Below are 17,393 nucleotides of genomic sequence, written 5' to 3'. Positions count from 1 at the left end.
GTCTGGTAAAGTATGCAATACTACTCACCCATTGACCTTCTCTCCTGACTGCAAAGATGATGGGAAGTAAATTCTCACCCAATCTTCTCCGTGTCCAAACACCAATCTCCTTTACACTTTGGCTTTTTCTGGTTGGTCTTGGCAGAGGAGGAGGCGTGCTCCTGACCACTCCAGGGGAGAGAAACGAGGGAGATTGAGCATCGGTGGTAGACAGTAGAGCTAGGATAGAGGTGGGGGTGGGGAGGGAAGGCGGGGCAAAAGTAGAACAGGCCCTCCTTTAGGGAAAGGCGTGGTTTAGGGAGCTCCGGGGCGTTCTTCATTCTCTTGGGGGCTGAGCTGGGAGCTTGCTTTCGCGTCTTTTCCGACCCTTTAGGCTTTAGGACTTGTTCTTTGCATCAGCAGAAGCGTGATGCCTCTGCGTCAAGCAGAGGGCCGCTGAACAAGTATCTCTGCTCATTTTACCTTATTTCTTCCCCTTCAGACTTAACTAAGTCAGAGGGGATTGGGGGTGGGGGGGAGCGATAAAGAGAACAGCCACCACTTAAGTCTGCAAGGTAAGTTCTCTGTCCCTTGGGTTTTAATCTAGCTCAACTACCTTCCTTTCCCTCAGACTGAAGTAGCTAGCTGATTGTGTCATCTTTCTTACCCTTTGCGGGATAGGGGGGTGGGGAGGTGAAAACAAAATTCTGGGAGGAAAAAGCCAGCTGAAGAGCTGGGGGGAGTGCAAGCGGACGACCGCGCCCCCGAAATATACAGATCTTACTTTGTATTTTCTTAGTTTTTACTGTAAGAGATTGTGACCGAGCGCAAAGGAATATACTCAAAAGTTTGTTTTATGGAGGAAAAGAGATACAACTCTTTGGTGGAGTGGGAAAGTACACTTTTTGCTTTCGCCTTCTCTTTACAACTTTTTCCCACTCCAAACCCCATTTTCACGCCCTCTCTCCCTTCCTCGGACCCCTTTAGTGGAAAACAAACTGGCGATGAAATGCAGCCATCTAAATGGATAATGCAGAAGGCATGTCTTTTTGGAGGGGAGGGTAAGTTTCCTGTCTGAGGAGAGGCTAAGGATAGGAAAGGAATCAAAAAGTTTGTATTACCTACAGAGACCTCACTATTCTAGAAATATTCCAGGGTCAGGTGAAATGAAAAGTAATGTTTTTAATTCAGACTTAGTTAATTGTGTGTGTGTGTGTGTGTTTTCCCGGTGCTATCTCAAGTATAGTTAGGGAGGGGAAATCTTTAGGTCAGCATATTTTACTTTACAAAGGTTAAAAAAAAATACTGATTGTACTTAGCAGTTGTATAACTAGAGTTTAAATATATGAGTATGTTGTGTGCATACATATCCACATTTATGTTTTGAGTATTATGCTTAATACATGTTTTTCTCACCTCTTCAGCTCCTGTTTTCATTCTAGAAGTCTTCAACATTTGCTTTGATGCTCCCTCAAAAAATTTTACTCTTTATTTTATTTCCAATCCAAGGAACAAAACAAGCATTCCCTAGTTCCTCACTTTTCTCATTGCTAGTGACCGAAATACTTTTCCACTTCACCTTAACTACAGAGTTGGTCATACCTTTGACCTTGCCATCCTACGGAAATGTACTTCCACTTAAAATTTGAAATTACTTTTATCTGATCACAATTTATCCAACCAACTCTCTCTTATCCTTAAACTTTTATATCTACTCCCAGTTTCAAAATTTTGCTTGTTAATTGCTTTTTCTTCCTTCCTATCATGAATTCTATTTTTCTCAGTCAAATAAAAATTTCTTTCTCTTTAATTTATTTGTTTTTAGATTTTCATTTGGTGTATTTTTTTTTCTTAAAAGGGATTCTTATTCTTATTCTCTAAATTATTTATCTTCCCTTTCTGAATACTTTAGAATATTTTTTGATTCATGGCCCTTATACATAATTAGTCATTTACTGTCTAGGAGATACTTATTTAGGAGTTTCTCTTGTTACCTTGTAGATTCCCCCTCCTTGGTTCTTTTTTTTTCCTGAGGCAATTGGCTTAAATGACTTGTCCAGGGTTATACTAGGACATATTAAGTAATTGAGGTCAGATTTGAATTGAGGTCCTCCTAACTTCAGGGCTGGTGCTTTATCCACTTCACTACCTAGCTTCTCTTCCTCCTCCTCCCCCTTTCTTATACTAATTTCAGCAAGTGATGAAGAGGATAGTGTTCTATAGTAAGGTTTTTCCTATGTCCCTGATTAAACAGATCATTACTGACATTTGCTCTCCCCATGATCATTTTTACATCATTTGCCTGGAAATCTCCATAGGTGCATGCCCTCACACTTTTCTAAGAGTTTCTCTCATTCTATGATTACTTCAAGGAACTCTAATTCCTGTTCTCCTGAGACAGAATGAGTGGTCCCTGTAAAAACCAAAGCTCTACAGATTAAACCATTGTATAGTTTCTATTTCTCTTTACAAAATATCTCTCCATTGAAACAAAATTTCTCTCTTTCCTGTGGTTTCAATCTCACTCTTTGCCTCTTTCCCTTCATTTTTTTTTTCTGAGAATTATATGAATTTTTTTTCTCTTTCACTCTTATCTCTTGACTTGATTTAGGGCACTTGACATTTCTTTCTATCTTGCTCTCTATTTCCCTCTCAAATTTTCCACTGGACCTGGGCTGTCTGGGTAGTCCAAGGTGGGGTATGAGTAGACATCAGATCTCCTTTGACTTCAGCTGCTATTACACCAGAAAGCTTAAAATAAGTGTGGCACTTTACCTTGAAAAAGGCCTGAAATTTACAAATGGAAATATTGGAAGAGTTGTAGCTTGTGAGATATTGGGAGATAGTATTTTCTTCATTCTTGCTATTTCTTGAGGAGGAGGAGGAACCTAAGCAAGCTCAAAATTTGAGTTAAAATCAAATTGTTCTCTAATAGTTGTATTGGAACAATTTCATATTTCCAGAACAAGCGTTATAGCTGAATAGACTTTAAAAAATAATAAATCTCTATGTATTCTGTTAATTTATTGAAAATCGTCCTTGTTATTTGCCTTTTATATCTATAGGACATTTGACAAGCAAATAATTTGTTTGGGTCTAGTTTCTTCCTTCCCCCTCCAGGAATGCTTTAATATTTCTGTATTGAACATCAATCTTTTTTCCATCAGTAATTAAGGTCATATTTTCTGAGTATGCCACAATGGATTCAATCTTGAGAAAACACCTTTGCTTTTTATAACACATTCTTTCTAATTCCTTCTTTTGTTTTCTAGCAGGTATAAAATAGTTTTGAGTTACTGGAAATTGCTCTCCTTTGTATTTTGAAGATTTTTTTTCTGGATTACTTGTAGAATTTGTTGTTCATCATTGGAATTTTAAAATTAAACTTATTTTTCTGGGTACTTTTCTTTTTATTATTTTTTGCATTTTGGTGTTCAGATTTTTTTGACTTATTATGTTCTTCCTGGAGACTTCTAAGTAGTCTCTTTTTAGTCCTAACACATCCTATCTTAGAGATCACTATGTTTTGCTTGTATGGAGATCAAGCTTTTTTTTAATGCTAGTGTTTTTTTGTTTCTGTTCCAAATTGTCCTTCACTTCCTTCTATTTACACTCAAAAATTCACAAATTTATTCTCTCTTTTTCTCTTTTCTCACTTACTCCCCCCTTCTTTCTTTCCCCCCTCTCTTTTCCTCACCCCCCCTCCCTTTTCCTCTCTTCCTTTTCCCCCCTCTCTCTTTTCCTCTTTTCTTATTTTTTAATGATGTTAAAGTTTGGCAGTTTCCAAAGTAGAAGAGGTACTGTCCCAGGTTTTTTGTGCAATTTCTTTCAGAGCTGGTTCTGGAGGGCTCCAAGTTTTTAGTTCTTTCAGGATGATTTAATCTAAGGAGAGATGTGGTTAGTGCTTTCCTTTCCTGTGTTCTGGTTATTGACTGACCACAAGCATTCTTTTCTACTTTGGAACTGCGACTAAGGTCCTCCTTCCCCTTTTACTCCAGAATTTGTTTTGAGGCGTTATTTTAAAATTTGTTTGAAGGAAAATTTGAGAGAGCTCAGACAAGTCCCTGCAAACTTGGCTCTTTCCCCTTTTTGCCCTCCTCCCCTCCCTGCCCCATTGTCCTTGCTCCATTAAGCAAAATTATTGTCTTCCTAACAGTTCTTTCTAGGTACCTAGGAGTCAGTTAATTCAAGTCCACTAATAAGGTCTGCAATATGCAGATAGGTCCCATATATCAATTAAACATTCCTCTGTAACCGAGAGCAGTGGATATTAGCCTCAGATAGGCACTGGCCCACTTTCCTTGATGTAAGGAAGCAGTCATATTTCCCCACTTCCATGATGCTGTCTATCTTATAACCAACCACATTGTCTTTCCCACCTTTGAGAGAGGTCATAGACCCAATTCTTTGGTTACAGCTTACTTCACTCCGTATACCTTAAATTTCAAATGTAACTAGATTGTGTTTGGTGACCACTTTCCTTCATTTGAAATTTTTTACAGAGGTACTAGCAAAGTTAGGTTTACTTTTTCTAAGAAAATTAAACTCATTAACATATATGCCATCTAGAAAATGTCACATAAGAGCAATTGATGGCAGTTTTGCAATAAGCATGTAATGAAAATGTTCATAACTTGAGTTTCCAATAGAGATTAGGTAGAACACTCTATAGTTACACCGTTAAGGTTTGGCCTGTTAATTATTATGTTTCTAAACTGGAGGTCCTTGAACTAGGTTGGTGGCAGGTTTTTTATGTTTTTGTTTTTAATAACTGCATTTCAATGTAATTGGTTTCTTTTGTAATTCTATATATTTTATGTTATGCATTAAAAATGTGATTCTGAGAAGTGATCCTGATCTCAGGCCCACTGATTGAAAAGGAAAGTAACAATTGTTAGAGGGGATGTGAAAAAATTAAGATACTAATTCATTATTTGTGGAACTGTGAACTTTGTTTTATGTCAAGGGAGTTTCTAAAGGCCCGTGGTTGTATAATGTCACCCATTCATTGCACAAATATTTGTTGATCATCTCCTTCGATGGGAGGTATCCTGGAAAAGCAAATTAGAATAGAAATGTGGATCATTTTTCACATTCTGTATATGCAAAGAAATATTTGGGCCAAAGAATTCGGTATTGTGGATTTCACATCTGCTTTAGGAACTTTGTAAAATTACAGTATAATATCTTTTACTTTTTTCCAGTTGAACAGATTTCCCTCTTTCCATTGACTGATCATGATGGAATCTAAGGACAAAGACAGTAGCAGTGGCAATGGGTAAGAATGGCATTTAAATCAATTGGGTAAGATTTGATCTTACTAAATATAATTACTTGTTATTGTCAGAATGACTGTGGTTTTAAATTGTCCATAAAGTATATGTAATACTTTTATTTTTGATTGGAGATGGAGAGAGGCACTAGACCTTTGATTTTTTTTGGAGTAGGAAACACCTTTGTCAGTACAAGTCATCCTCTGTCCTGCTGTTTATAACTTGATACGAGGGTACCAAGGATCAGGCAGTTAGTATATGTGAATGGCTAAACTTAAATCCAGGTCTTCCTGATGTGGAAATCTAAGTGCTCTAGCCATAAGCAGCTAGGTGATATAATGGATAGAATGTTGAATTTGTAGTCAGAAGGATCTGAATTTAATTCTTGTCTTAGACACTTACTGGCTGTGTGATTCTGTTGTTCCAGGCTCCCCCTCATATCTCCTACAACTCTGTATTAATTGTCTTACCTTCCAGGAAAGGGAAGGAGGAACTTCTTAGCCTTTCTGAGCAGTCATTTCATCTCCATAACTCTCCATGTAGCTCTCTTTTCTCTCTTTACAGCTACCTGACATACTTAGCCAACTCTACTTTATGACCTCTGTGGATAATGATCACCTACCTGAATTCATGCCTCAATGATTAACAGATTCTCACTCCATCATATTCTTATCCCAGAAATTCTGAACACAGGGCTCTGATTATTAATACCCTATTCGCTATCCCCTACTAACATCTCGTATTTCTATCCTCTATCCAACCTCCTTAATGTGCCACTCTAAAGGTAACCACCCTTCCCACTGTTCTCTGAATGCCTGAAATAATAAATACATTTTCATTTCAAACCATTTCCTTGTTCCCTCCATCTCTGGTAATATAGCTCCCTAAACGATCTTTTCCAAAACTGGTTATACTTTCATTCATATTCCCTCACTCACTTGTCATTTTAGGGGAGTTGGAATATTCATTCCTCCTCAGTGACAAATCCAGACTCTCCCTGTATCACCATTATTTTAGTAACCTCTTCTTTGAGGTCTATTTGAGTATATACATTACCCAGTTAAGATTCTGGTGGTAGTTGTCTACTGACTTTCTTTGCCTTTGTCATGATTAAAATTAAAGTAAATTGAAACACAAAGTTCTAAGCACATTCAGTTTATTGGTAAGGCTAGTAGTTACCAACAAAATGGATTTCAGCTGCTTAGTCATGAAACAGCACTAGGATACAGCAATTTTTTAGGTAACTGAGCAACTTTTTTTTTTTTTTTTTTTTTTTTTTTGCAAGACAGGGTTAAGTGACTTGACTAGGGATCTAGGAAGTGTTAAGTGTCTCTGGCTGCTGGATTTGAGCTCGAGTCCTTCTGACTCCAGCTAGGGGTGATGCTTTATCCACTATGCTATCTAGCTGACCCTGAGCAACCTTTTTAAAGTACTATATTGCTTACATCCTGGAATGAGGGAAGGTTTTCTCTAGTTAGAGGGCATAATCTGGAAAAAGATCCAGCAAAGGAAGCCGAGAAGAAGAGATCAGATGGGCGGAAAAGCAGAAGAGAATGGTGTCCCAAAAACCTAAAGAGAAGAATATACTCTAGGAATAGAGTGATCAACAGAGTCAAAGGCTGCAGGAGAATGAGGATTGAGAAAAGGTCATTGGTTGGTAACTAAGAAATAATTAATAACTTTGGAGAGAGCAGTTTTGGTGGAAAAATAAAAGTCAGAAACCCTATTGTAAGGAGATAAGAGAGCAGGAAGAAAGAAAGTGGAAGGCATTTATTGTGTCTAGCTTTTTGGAGGAGTATAGGGACATAGGGCCGAAGAGCTATAGGAAGACAGTAGGAATGGAAGAATCAAATGAAGATTTTTTTTCAGGATGGGGAGACATGAGTATGTTTGTAGGTAGTAGGGAATGAACCATTGAAAAGGGAAAGATTGAAAGAAAATAAGTGAAAGAATGGGGGTGACAGTGGACAATCTTGGAAAAGATGAGATAAAATGAGATCACTTGAACAGTTAGGTTAGTCTTGATAAACCCACTTCAACATGTGAAACAGGAATGAAGGAGGAAAGATGGGAGATGCCATCAGGGTGATAGAAAGAGATGAAGAACAGGGAGGTAATGGTGAATGTCATCAATTTTTTAAATAGCATTTTTTTTTTCCAAATTTATGGAAAGATAGTTTTCAGCGTTCATCCTTCCAAAATCTTTTTTTTTCTCCCTCTCTTCTCCTTCTTCCTCCCCTAGACAGCAAGCAATCCACTATAGGTTAAACATGATGGCATCAATTTTTTTTTTTTTTTTTGCAAAATATGAGCCAGAGTTCTCAGTTAAGGGTTGGAAAAAGGGAAGCTATATCCTGCAGAATCTCAAATTCAATGTGTTCAAATCTAAACTCACTATTCTCTTCTCCCCGTTCTTCCTATTTCCCTATTTCTTTTGGGGGCAGCACCTTTCTTCAGTTACCGCAGTTTACAACTTTGGGGTTTTGTTTAGTTCCTTAACTCTTTCTCATCACACATAGCCAATCTTTTGATTTCTACCTCCACAAAATCATCTCTAGCATCTTTCCCTTCCCCTCTTATAAAGCCACTCTCATCATATGTGACCTAGACTTCTGCTCCTCGATGATTTTTCTGCCTCAAGTCTCTTCATTCTCTCTTCTCTACATTACAGCTGATGAAGTGATTTTTATTAAAAACCAGGTCTAACCATGTCTCTCTCATTACCAGATCCATTTTAAGACTAAAATTAAGTTTCTTCATTTAACTTTGAAACTCTTTAAACCTGGCCCTAGCCTACCTTCCCAGTTTTTATTATTTATCTCCACCCCCTCACCCCCCACCCCCCACCCCACAGTCTTCAGTCCAATCAGACTGACTTCCTTGCTATTTCTAATCTATGATTCTCCCTCTTCCATCTCTGAACTTTTGTATTGGCTATCTCCCATGAACTTTCACTTTATTTCTAGAATTCCTAGTTTCCTATAAAATTGCTCATGTGATATCTACTACTTCAAACTTTTCTTGATTTTTCCCTTCCCAATTCCTTTTGCTATTCTCTCTTCTTTCAAAAAGTTACCTCGTATTTATTTTGAATCTAACTCATATATGCTTACTTTTTGTATATTATCTTTCCTTAAGTGTCAACAATAAAGATAACAATTTTTGTTTTCGTATCCCACACCCTTAGTATCAGTACTCCAGTTATAGTGGGTACTTAATAAATGTTTGCTGATTTGTTTAAATACAAATTCCTTGTAGTTGTATCTGTAATGTTTGAGGAGTTGAAGCAATCAATATGATGTCATTTGCAGACAGGATTATCTGGAAGACCTCAAAATACATTGGGACTCTGAATAGGATTCCAATGCATAAACACATTTGTTTTATGCTTTTCCTAATATATTAATGATCAGTTTTTCTTTTATTAAATTATTCATTTTGATATGAGGATGGGTGATGTTTGATGGAAGAGATCCTTTAAAGTGCTATTTTGTTGTGGTTAGTAAAAATTTTTATTTAAGTCAACAAAAACCAGAAGAAAAAATGCCAAATTCTGAAACTTAATTCTCTCTGGTAGTAAGGATATGGTTCATCACGTAATATCAATTTTGAAAGCCTGCCTATTTTCTGTTAATGCTTTAATTAGGAATGTATTTTATGCACATTGAGATAATTGCACAAAAATTTTATATAGCTGGGGAATAGGTATATAGGTTAGCAACTGCTAAAAAAATTCACGCTGATAATCTTTCCGTTGTAATAAGGTAAGGTTTTTTTTTAAATCTACCTTTTTTGTATCTATTAATGATCCAACAATTGTGTTGTATGGTCTAATCCAGCTACTTGTTCTATATTTCTTCTCTGGCATGATATTTAAAAAAAAATTTTTTTTGGCAAGTACATCTGGGGTTATAATATTGGATTCCAAATGTGAAAACATTATTGTCTTTAATGTTAAAAAAAATCTACATTATATGTCAGCCATATTAATATTGTTTTAGATGCATGTCTATGTATGTATTTGGATATGCATGTGTGTGTGTACATATATGCATGTAGATGTATGTAAGTATATACATATGTATGTGTGTATATTTATATATGTATACATAAATATATCTGTGTTTAACTGTATCCTGCTTGGGAGAATGGGGAGGGGGAGAATAAAATAAAAATTGTATATCAGAGAACAAAAAGAAACTTATAGGGAAGCAAAGGTGGATATGAATATAGTAACATCTATTATTATATTTGTTTCCTTGAGATGGAAATTTATTGTTACATATTTTAAATTTGTTGGATATATGATAATGCTTTTTCCTTTTTCTGTAATTTTCTATTTTTTTCTTATTTTTTATTTGTTTTAAATTTAAAAGTCTAAAAAATAATAATAAAGTACCTACCTCCAATGCTTATTGTGAAGATCAAAAAAGAAAAAGAAAAAAATCCTATTCAATTTTTCTTTTTTTATGTCTTCTTTTCTTTTTAAAAATTGTTTTGCTTTTTTTTCCATCAAAAATCTCTCTCCCTGTCTTTCACTTCTCTTTCCCTCCATTGAGAAAACAACAATAAAAACTGTTTCAAACATGTATAAGCAAAACAAATTCCTGAATTATCCATGTCCAAAACAAAATTTATCTCACTTTTTCATTCTGAGTCCATCTCCGTTAGGAAGTAAGTATTATTTCTTATCAGCAGTCCTTTAGAATTGTGATTGGTCATCACACTGATCAGATTTCCTAAATCTTTCAGAGTTGTATGTCTTTACATATTGTTGTTATTGTATATATTGTTCTCCTGGTTCTGATCACTTCATTCTTTATCATTTCATAAGAATCTTCCAGGTTTCTATGAAACTCAACACTTTTTATGCTTTTAAGATGAGATTGCTTACTTGAATTTCTTATCAAGTTCAAAAAATTTGTTTTACTTTCTCCTGCTTCCCTTTTTATGTGAAAATGTGGCTCATAATCTTCCATTATCCTTCCCTATGAAATTATACAAATGTGTTTATATTCTAAACCAGTGTTGCTTAGTCTTCCATTTCTCTGTCCTTGGCAAATTGTTTCCTGTTATGTAAGATGCTTTTTAGATTATATTATAGTATTTTGATTGTAACATTTAATTTATATAGGTCGTTTTAATATGAAATCATAATAGCTTGGTGTTAACATCTGTTATTATATGGGTATCTCATTTTCATAATTACTTAAATAGGTTATGTTATAGTTGTTTTATAATCTTTTTCTTATTGTGATTTTTTTTAGCTCTGTATAACCATCACCTTTGCTCTAAAAAGTAGGGCTTTTGATTCTCTCCAGACAGTTGATTTAGACTTCTACATCTTTATTAAGTTATTTCCTTTTTGTTCATAAAAAAGTAATGTATTTTATTTGGTGCTATCAAAGTCCAATGCTTGCTTTATTTTTTTCAGCAAATGTTTTTATGAAGTATAAATCTAGCACTATTGTCTGATTTTTGTTCTCTTATTCCTGTCCTTAATTTCCAGTATATTTCTTACCATCTTCAACTATGCCAACTGTGGTTTGCAAGGAAAAACTCCAAACTTTGGAATAGTTTAGAAAGTAATTTATTAGGTTATTTGGTAGAAGACAGTGAACTCAAGACATGTGACTTCCTTTCTTCCAGGCTCCAGAAAGTTTACATTATATAGGATTGAGATAAGGGAACCCATATATTTACCACATTTAAGCAGTTAAGTAATTTTGCTGAGAGGGAAACTTTTTTTCCTCTTAATTGTAATACATTTATTTTTAATACATATTGCTTCATGAATCATGTTGGGAGAGAAAAATCGGAGCAAAAGGGAAAAATCATAGGAGAGATTAAAAAAACAGAAAAAAAGAAGTGAACATAACATGTGTTGATTTACATTCATCTCCTTAGTTCTTTTTCTGGCTATAGATGACATTTTCTGTCCAAATCTATTGGGACTGCTTTGGATCACTGAACTACTGAGAAGAGCTAAGCCTTTCATAATTGATCATCACACATTCTTGCTGTTATTGTGTACAGTGTATTCCTGATTTTGCTTCTTTTGCTCAGCATCAGTTCAAGTAATTCTTTCCAGGTGAGAGGGCAACTTGAAAGGAAGGTAGATTGAGACAGATATTAGTAGATACAATCAATATAATATTTGGAAAGCCAAAGCCTAAATTTGAGTGGACATAAAATAAGACATGGGTGTGAAAATCTAAAAGAATACTTTGAGTGGATCTAGGACATGAAGTGCTAGAAATTGCTCATTCCAGATTCCTCTCTCTCTGGCACAAATGTTAGAGCATAGAAACAGGATTAACAGGATGAAAAAAATAGGACAAGGAGGTGAAAGATTGAAGGGAAGAAAAGAAAAGCGAGGTTGGAATACTTTAATGTGTCAGGACTGGGAAGAGATGTCAGAATCAGAAAGATAGAATTGGAGAAAATTACTGGGATTCAGATCCTCATTGAAGAGGAGAACAAAAATGAGGTTTATGAAAAAGAAGTTGGAAGGACAACAGATTAAAGGAATTTCAGAGTTCTAGTATAGTGGAGATAAAGCTGTTTTGAGTGATGGTGTGTGCCTGAAGCAAAACAAAAGATGAAAATTATGGGACTTGAGGTTTATTAACTATGAGACCAGGTGGACTGTTCTTAGGAATATTGAAATTGGCTAGGATTAATTCAAGGGATGGGGTTTGGGAGACTATGTGCCCTGGATATTGACTCTATTGGTGAAGCATAAGATAACCTGGAGAAAACTAGGGTTAGGGTGATAGTACAATCAGATGGCAAAACTTAAGAGATGATAGCAAAACAAAATATTTTTTCTTTTGTCCTGTGAATCAGAGGTATGAAAGAAAAAGTAATGTCAGTGGCATAGAAGTATATTCTCTTAGTACTGTCAAGGGAATGCCACATTATAGTCAATGGAAAGAGGTTTCAATGAACTGATTACCTCACTAAAATGTGGAAATTCCCAAGTTTATTAGAGAAGGATATACCAGATGCTGAAGTCATTGAGGACAGAAGTAGTCAAGGAAGTAGAAGTGGAAATGAAAGAGACTGAGGATAAATGAGAGTTTGTTTAAAACATACTACTTGGTATAAAAAGAGCTCATTAAAGTGTAGTCGAGGAATTTTTAAGAGGAAGAATAATATCAAGAGCTAATAGTTGTAAGCATAACAAAATTCATTATCCTGAAGAAGAAAATGAAAAGTCCAAATAAAGAAAAGCAATTAACTAGAATCTAACGGGTTGTTGATCAGTCAGGAAATACTGTTATCCCTTACACATTGTTACTTTCCCTATCACAATATGATGGGGAAAGTAAGAGATATCAGCATAAGAAATTAAATAGGAGTTTTTTGGGAACTTTTATGGAAGCTTCAGGTGACACACAAAGGCTAGCAGTTGACACAGAAAAAGTTTAGAAACTTAGAAATGTATAAAATATTTATATAGTATAGTATAATTTCAACATATTTTATCTTTTAATGCCATAATTTGGATTACTTCACAATACAAAGGATCAAACTTTTATGTGGATTTTCCAGATTGTGGTGGTGCTGTACCTCTAACCCCTGTGCTGTGGAAGGGGGATACAAATTATGTGAATGTAATGGAATACTGTAGTTCCATAAGAAATGACAAAGAGAATTGTTTCAGAGAAATTTGGGAAGACTTATGTGAATTAAGGCAAGTGAAAAAAGTAGAACCAGAACAATTTATACAATAACACTATGAAAAGACAGCAACTCAGAACAACACAATGACTAACCACAATTTCAGAGGACTGGAACATACTGCCCACCTCTAGAAGAGAAGGGATGGACTCAAAATGTAGGTTTGAGGCTAATGGTTTTTTGTTTTATTTTTTGACATTGTTAATGCAGGAATTTGTTTTGCATGACTAAGCATACCTGTAATGAATTTTGTTTTTCTTGTTTCTCAGTGGGAAAGTGGGAAAGAGCATTCTAATCTGACAGTATTTCCACATTAATTATGTTGTGAATAAAGTAATAGAACAAAAGGGGAAAACCATGAAAACCTCAAAAAAAGTGAAAACGGTATACTTTAATTAGCATTCAGACTCCATTAGTTCTTTCTCTGGATGTGGATAGTATTTTCCAGCATGAGTTTTTCCCTGGATCATTGTACTGCTGAGAAGAGCTAAGTCTATCATAGTTGATCATTGCACAGTGTTGCTATTACTGTGTACAATGTTCTGATTTGAGCAGGGTAGTCTTAAAAATAACATGTAGATTTTATTATATACTGTAAAAACAAGCAGGGAGCAACTAGGTGTTACAGTAGCTACAGCACTAGCCCTGAAGTCAGGAGGATCTGGGTTCAAATTTGGTCTCAGACACATAACACTTCCTGGCTGTGTGATCCTGGGCAAGTAACTTAACGCCAATTGCCTCCACCAAAAAAAAAAAAAAAAAAAAAAAGGCAGGATGAAATAATGATTCACAAATTTCATATTCAGTTCTTTTTGTATTTTATGGATATAAAAATGCTTTTTTGTGTGTGTCTATGTTTAGAAGAAAAAAAGAGTTAGAAAGTAAGAGTTCCAGAAGGCAGGAGCCAATTAATAGAGGCATATAAAAATTAATACAAACTAGGATAGGGTAGGGCTGAATTACAAAAAGATTAGGACAATTGAAAGATAGTATCTTTTTGTCTCAAATGATAGTGATGAATAGGAGACTAGGGAGCTGGAGAAATGAGCTAGAGCTCTAAAGTATGAGGTAGATAGTACTCAAGTAGAGTTAATCAGAACATTGATGTCAGGTCTCAGAAAACTCCAAGAATTACTGTCCTTTCACTTTCTAGGCTACACCAAGGCTTTGAAAATACCAAGTTAAAATTTTTTTTTTTTAAATTGGGAAATTGCCAGTTTGTGACACAACAGAAGCCATTCTTTATGGGATCTTTGCATTCTATTTTCATTTTCTTTGGAAAAAGAGATAAAAACATGAGCTAAGGAAAAAGAAAGTTTTGTGAGTGATTTGGGGGTGGAGGAAATAGATTAGTGAAGTAGATGAGTGAGAAGTTGAATTTAATAAGGAGAAATTTAGACAATTTAAGGAAATTTTGAAGAACAATCCCCAGGCCTATTTCCTGGTCCAGAGTCTACCACTAGTTTGAAAGAGAAGCAGGATTCAGAATCTTTAAGAGAGCACATAAAAAATGTTAAGGAGAATGAATGAGTTTTAGGGGGAAAAAAACCCCAAAGACTCAGGAATTCTATACATCTTCACATATAGAAAGATCTGTTAAATGTAACTGCAGAGTCACTCATGGTGATATTTGAAAAATCAAAGAAAATAGTATAAGTATCCTAGACTGGAAAAAGATAAATGTTTTATTTTTTTTTCCTAAGATAATAAGGGGACAGAATTTGTAAACTGGTCAGAGAGTCTAACTTTAATTCCTTGGAAAACTCTAAAAGGATCATTAAAGAGATGTCTCGAAAACATATAAAAGGAAGTAGTAGTTACAATCAGCATGGTATCATCAGGGACAGATGATGCTAAAATAACCTCATTTCCTTTCTTTGACAGTCTTATTAAAGTAGTAAATGAGATGGTATTTTGGATATAGTTCATCTGGGTTTTTAACAAAGCTTTTGCTGAAGTATATCTCATATTAGTCCTGTGGAAGAGATGGAAAGATGTGAATTAGACAATGATATAATTAGATGGATTCACAATTGGCTGGACGCCCAGATTCAAAGAGTGGTTGGTTGTTAATGGTCTGCATCCTCACCTCATTTCAGGATGGCCAGAGGGCTCTCTAGTGTAGCACCCTAGGGATCTGTGCTTAGAGCACAGGTGTTTAACATTTTAAAAATCAAGAATAGAAGGTATGCTTATCAAATTTTTACATGACAAACTAGGAGAAATAGCTAACAGTCAGAATCTGAAAAAGTTTTTGACAGGGATTGATTGAATCCAATTTAAGATGTAATTCAGTATAGATAAATGTAAAATCTTGCACTTAAGATACCAAAACTCTCCTCCACAAATGTATAGTAGGGGAAGGCATGAATATATAGTATTTATTCTGGGGGTTTTAGAACACTGCAATCAAAATATGAGTCGGTAGATGGTGTGTCAGCCCAAATAGCTAATGTAATCATGGACAGCATTAGAAAAGGAAAGAATGGCCAGGAATAGGGAGGTGATAATGCTCTTGTCAGAACTCATGTGGAATATTTTCTGTTCTGATTACCCTCTTTTGGATACTCTCCAGCTTATCAATCAAGATGAGGGCCACTTGAAGGTTGATTTGTAAAACTTGACATATTTAGCTTGCAGAAGAGATGAGGGGTGATAACTGTTTTCAGGTATTTGGAAGGCTATTATTTGGAGGGATTGGACTTGTTCTATTTGTCTCCAGGAAGCAGAACAAGTAGAGATATTGAAGATTCCAATTTAATCTCCATACCAGGCAAAGTTTCCTAATAGTTCTCTCAAAGTGAAAAGGTGTCTTTCCTTGGAGGTCTCCAAGCAGAGGTGAACAACCACTTGTGGGATATGTTATGGGGGGGAGGGATTCTTTTTTTTTAAGGGCTGATGAAATACCCTTCAATTTAAAAAATTTCTGATTCTAAAAATCATATATTATATTCAATTATGTACCAAAGGACATGGTGTTTGTTAACCACTAAAGGAAAGACTAGCGTTTTAGTTTGAGTAGAAATGTATATTCCTTTAAGGTAGGGCTGATTGATTTTTGGTTTTGTATTCTTAGTTCACATTCTAGCGCCGAATAAATACTTGTTGATTTATCAATTATTTCTTACCTTTGCTTGTTCTACAGATCTAGCCATAGACATTATAAATATTCTGAACTTTGAATTTTGGGATGGGAATTTAGGAAGGTTTTTTCTATTTCCCAGAAGGTTGTGTGGGTAGCCAAGAAAGCTAAAGTAACTCCATTTTGTCTTTAATGCCTTTGTTTTGCTACTGACTGGTTGTACTACAATCCCCACCCTGTCTGTGACCTTCCTTACTGCTGAAACAGCAATGTCAGCTCTGTCTATTTGGGCAGAGTTATAAGACAGAGCTAACTTGAAGAACCTTTCTTGTTACCAATCCCTGCAACGTGCTCCATTCAATTAAGGGATGCCATATCTTTTATTCCAACCTTGCAAACCTACAGCAACAGACTTTGTCTAAATCCTTAGCTACCCCATACCCAATTCACTTCCTGTCTAAATTGAAACCTATATAAGCTTTTGTCATTTTGTTCTTTAATTAATCCCTGCCAGTATAGGCTGGTGGAGGAGATGGATGAAGAATGGTGGGGTCTCCCTTGCTGGTAAACTCAATAAATCTGTTGGTTCTTCCATTTTTGTTTTGGGTTTGGTATTGATTCTGGTTCTGGTTTGTTGCAGCACCAACAATTTTACCCACAGTTAAATCTTAGGCAGATTCTTCATGTTTTACAACTTCGTGAATAGCGCTGTAGTGTAAAATATGAGTTGGAGTCAGAAAACCTGAGTTCTGGTCTCAATTTTGCTACTTACTACTGTTTAATATAGCTAGATTGATTACTTAACCTCTCTGAGCCTATTTCCCTTTATCTGTTAAGTAAAAAGGTTGGGTGGAATTGCTTCAGAAGTCCTTTATATCATTGCTAGAAATGCATAGCATTCATGAGACTGCTAAATGGTGTGGAAAGAATGCTGGGCCTAGAATCAGGAGGACACAGGTTCAAATGTGGTCTTAGACATTTATTAGCTGTGTGATGTTTGGCAAGTCACTTGACCTCTTTTTGCCTTAATCCACTGGAGAAGGAAATATCAAACCACTCCAGTATTCTTGCCAAGAAAACTCCATGGAAATTATGGCCCACGGGGTCACAGAGACTCGAACATATCTGAACAACAAGTAGAATTCATTGCTTTAGGGTCATAAGACTTGGAATTTAGTTTTTTAGGTTGTTCCATGTTCTTTAAACTATTGTTTCCACCTTGCAGGATGTCTCTAATTGCCTCCATTTCTTGTTGTACTGATGTGTCAAGATTTTCCCCTACAACCAAAATATGGGGATGTATATTAAGTGCCTAGAGATGCAAAACTGTCCAAACTTATTAAGGGAGACTTTATGGCTTCCTCATTTCTGTT

The 17,393-nt window shown here is 35.5% G+C and overlaps 1 protein-coding gene across 1 annotated transcript in view; it reads left to right on the top strand.

Annotated features, from left to right (window-relative positions):
• The first annotated feature begins 364 nt into the window (after positions 1-364).
• Positions 365-17,393, top strand: part of AFF1 (AF4/FMR2 family member 1) — a 191,043-nt gene continuing 174,014 nt past the window's right edge. Inside the window, exons 1-2 of the mRNA XM_031944200.1 lie at positions 365-554; positions 5,184-5,257. Coding sequence (XP_031800060.1) covers positions 5,217-5,257 — 41 coding nt within the window. The 5' untranslated portion in view covers positions 365-554; positions 5,184-5,216. The remainder of the gene's footprint in view (positions 555-5,183; positions 5,258-17,393) is intronic.

This window comes from Sarcophilus harrisii, chromosome 6 (assembly GCF_902635505.1).
Source record: "Sarcophilus harrisii chromosome 6, mSarHar1.11, whole genome shotgun sequence".
NCBI classification, from domain to species: Eukaryota; Metazoa; Chordata; class Mammalia; order Dasyuromorphia; family Dasyuridae; genus Sarcophilus; species Sarcophilus harrisii.
The sequence above is the reverse complement of the archived record's forward strand: the minus strand, read 5'-3'. Positions and strand labels throughout refer to the sequence as shown.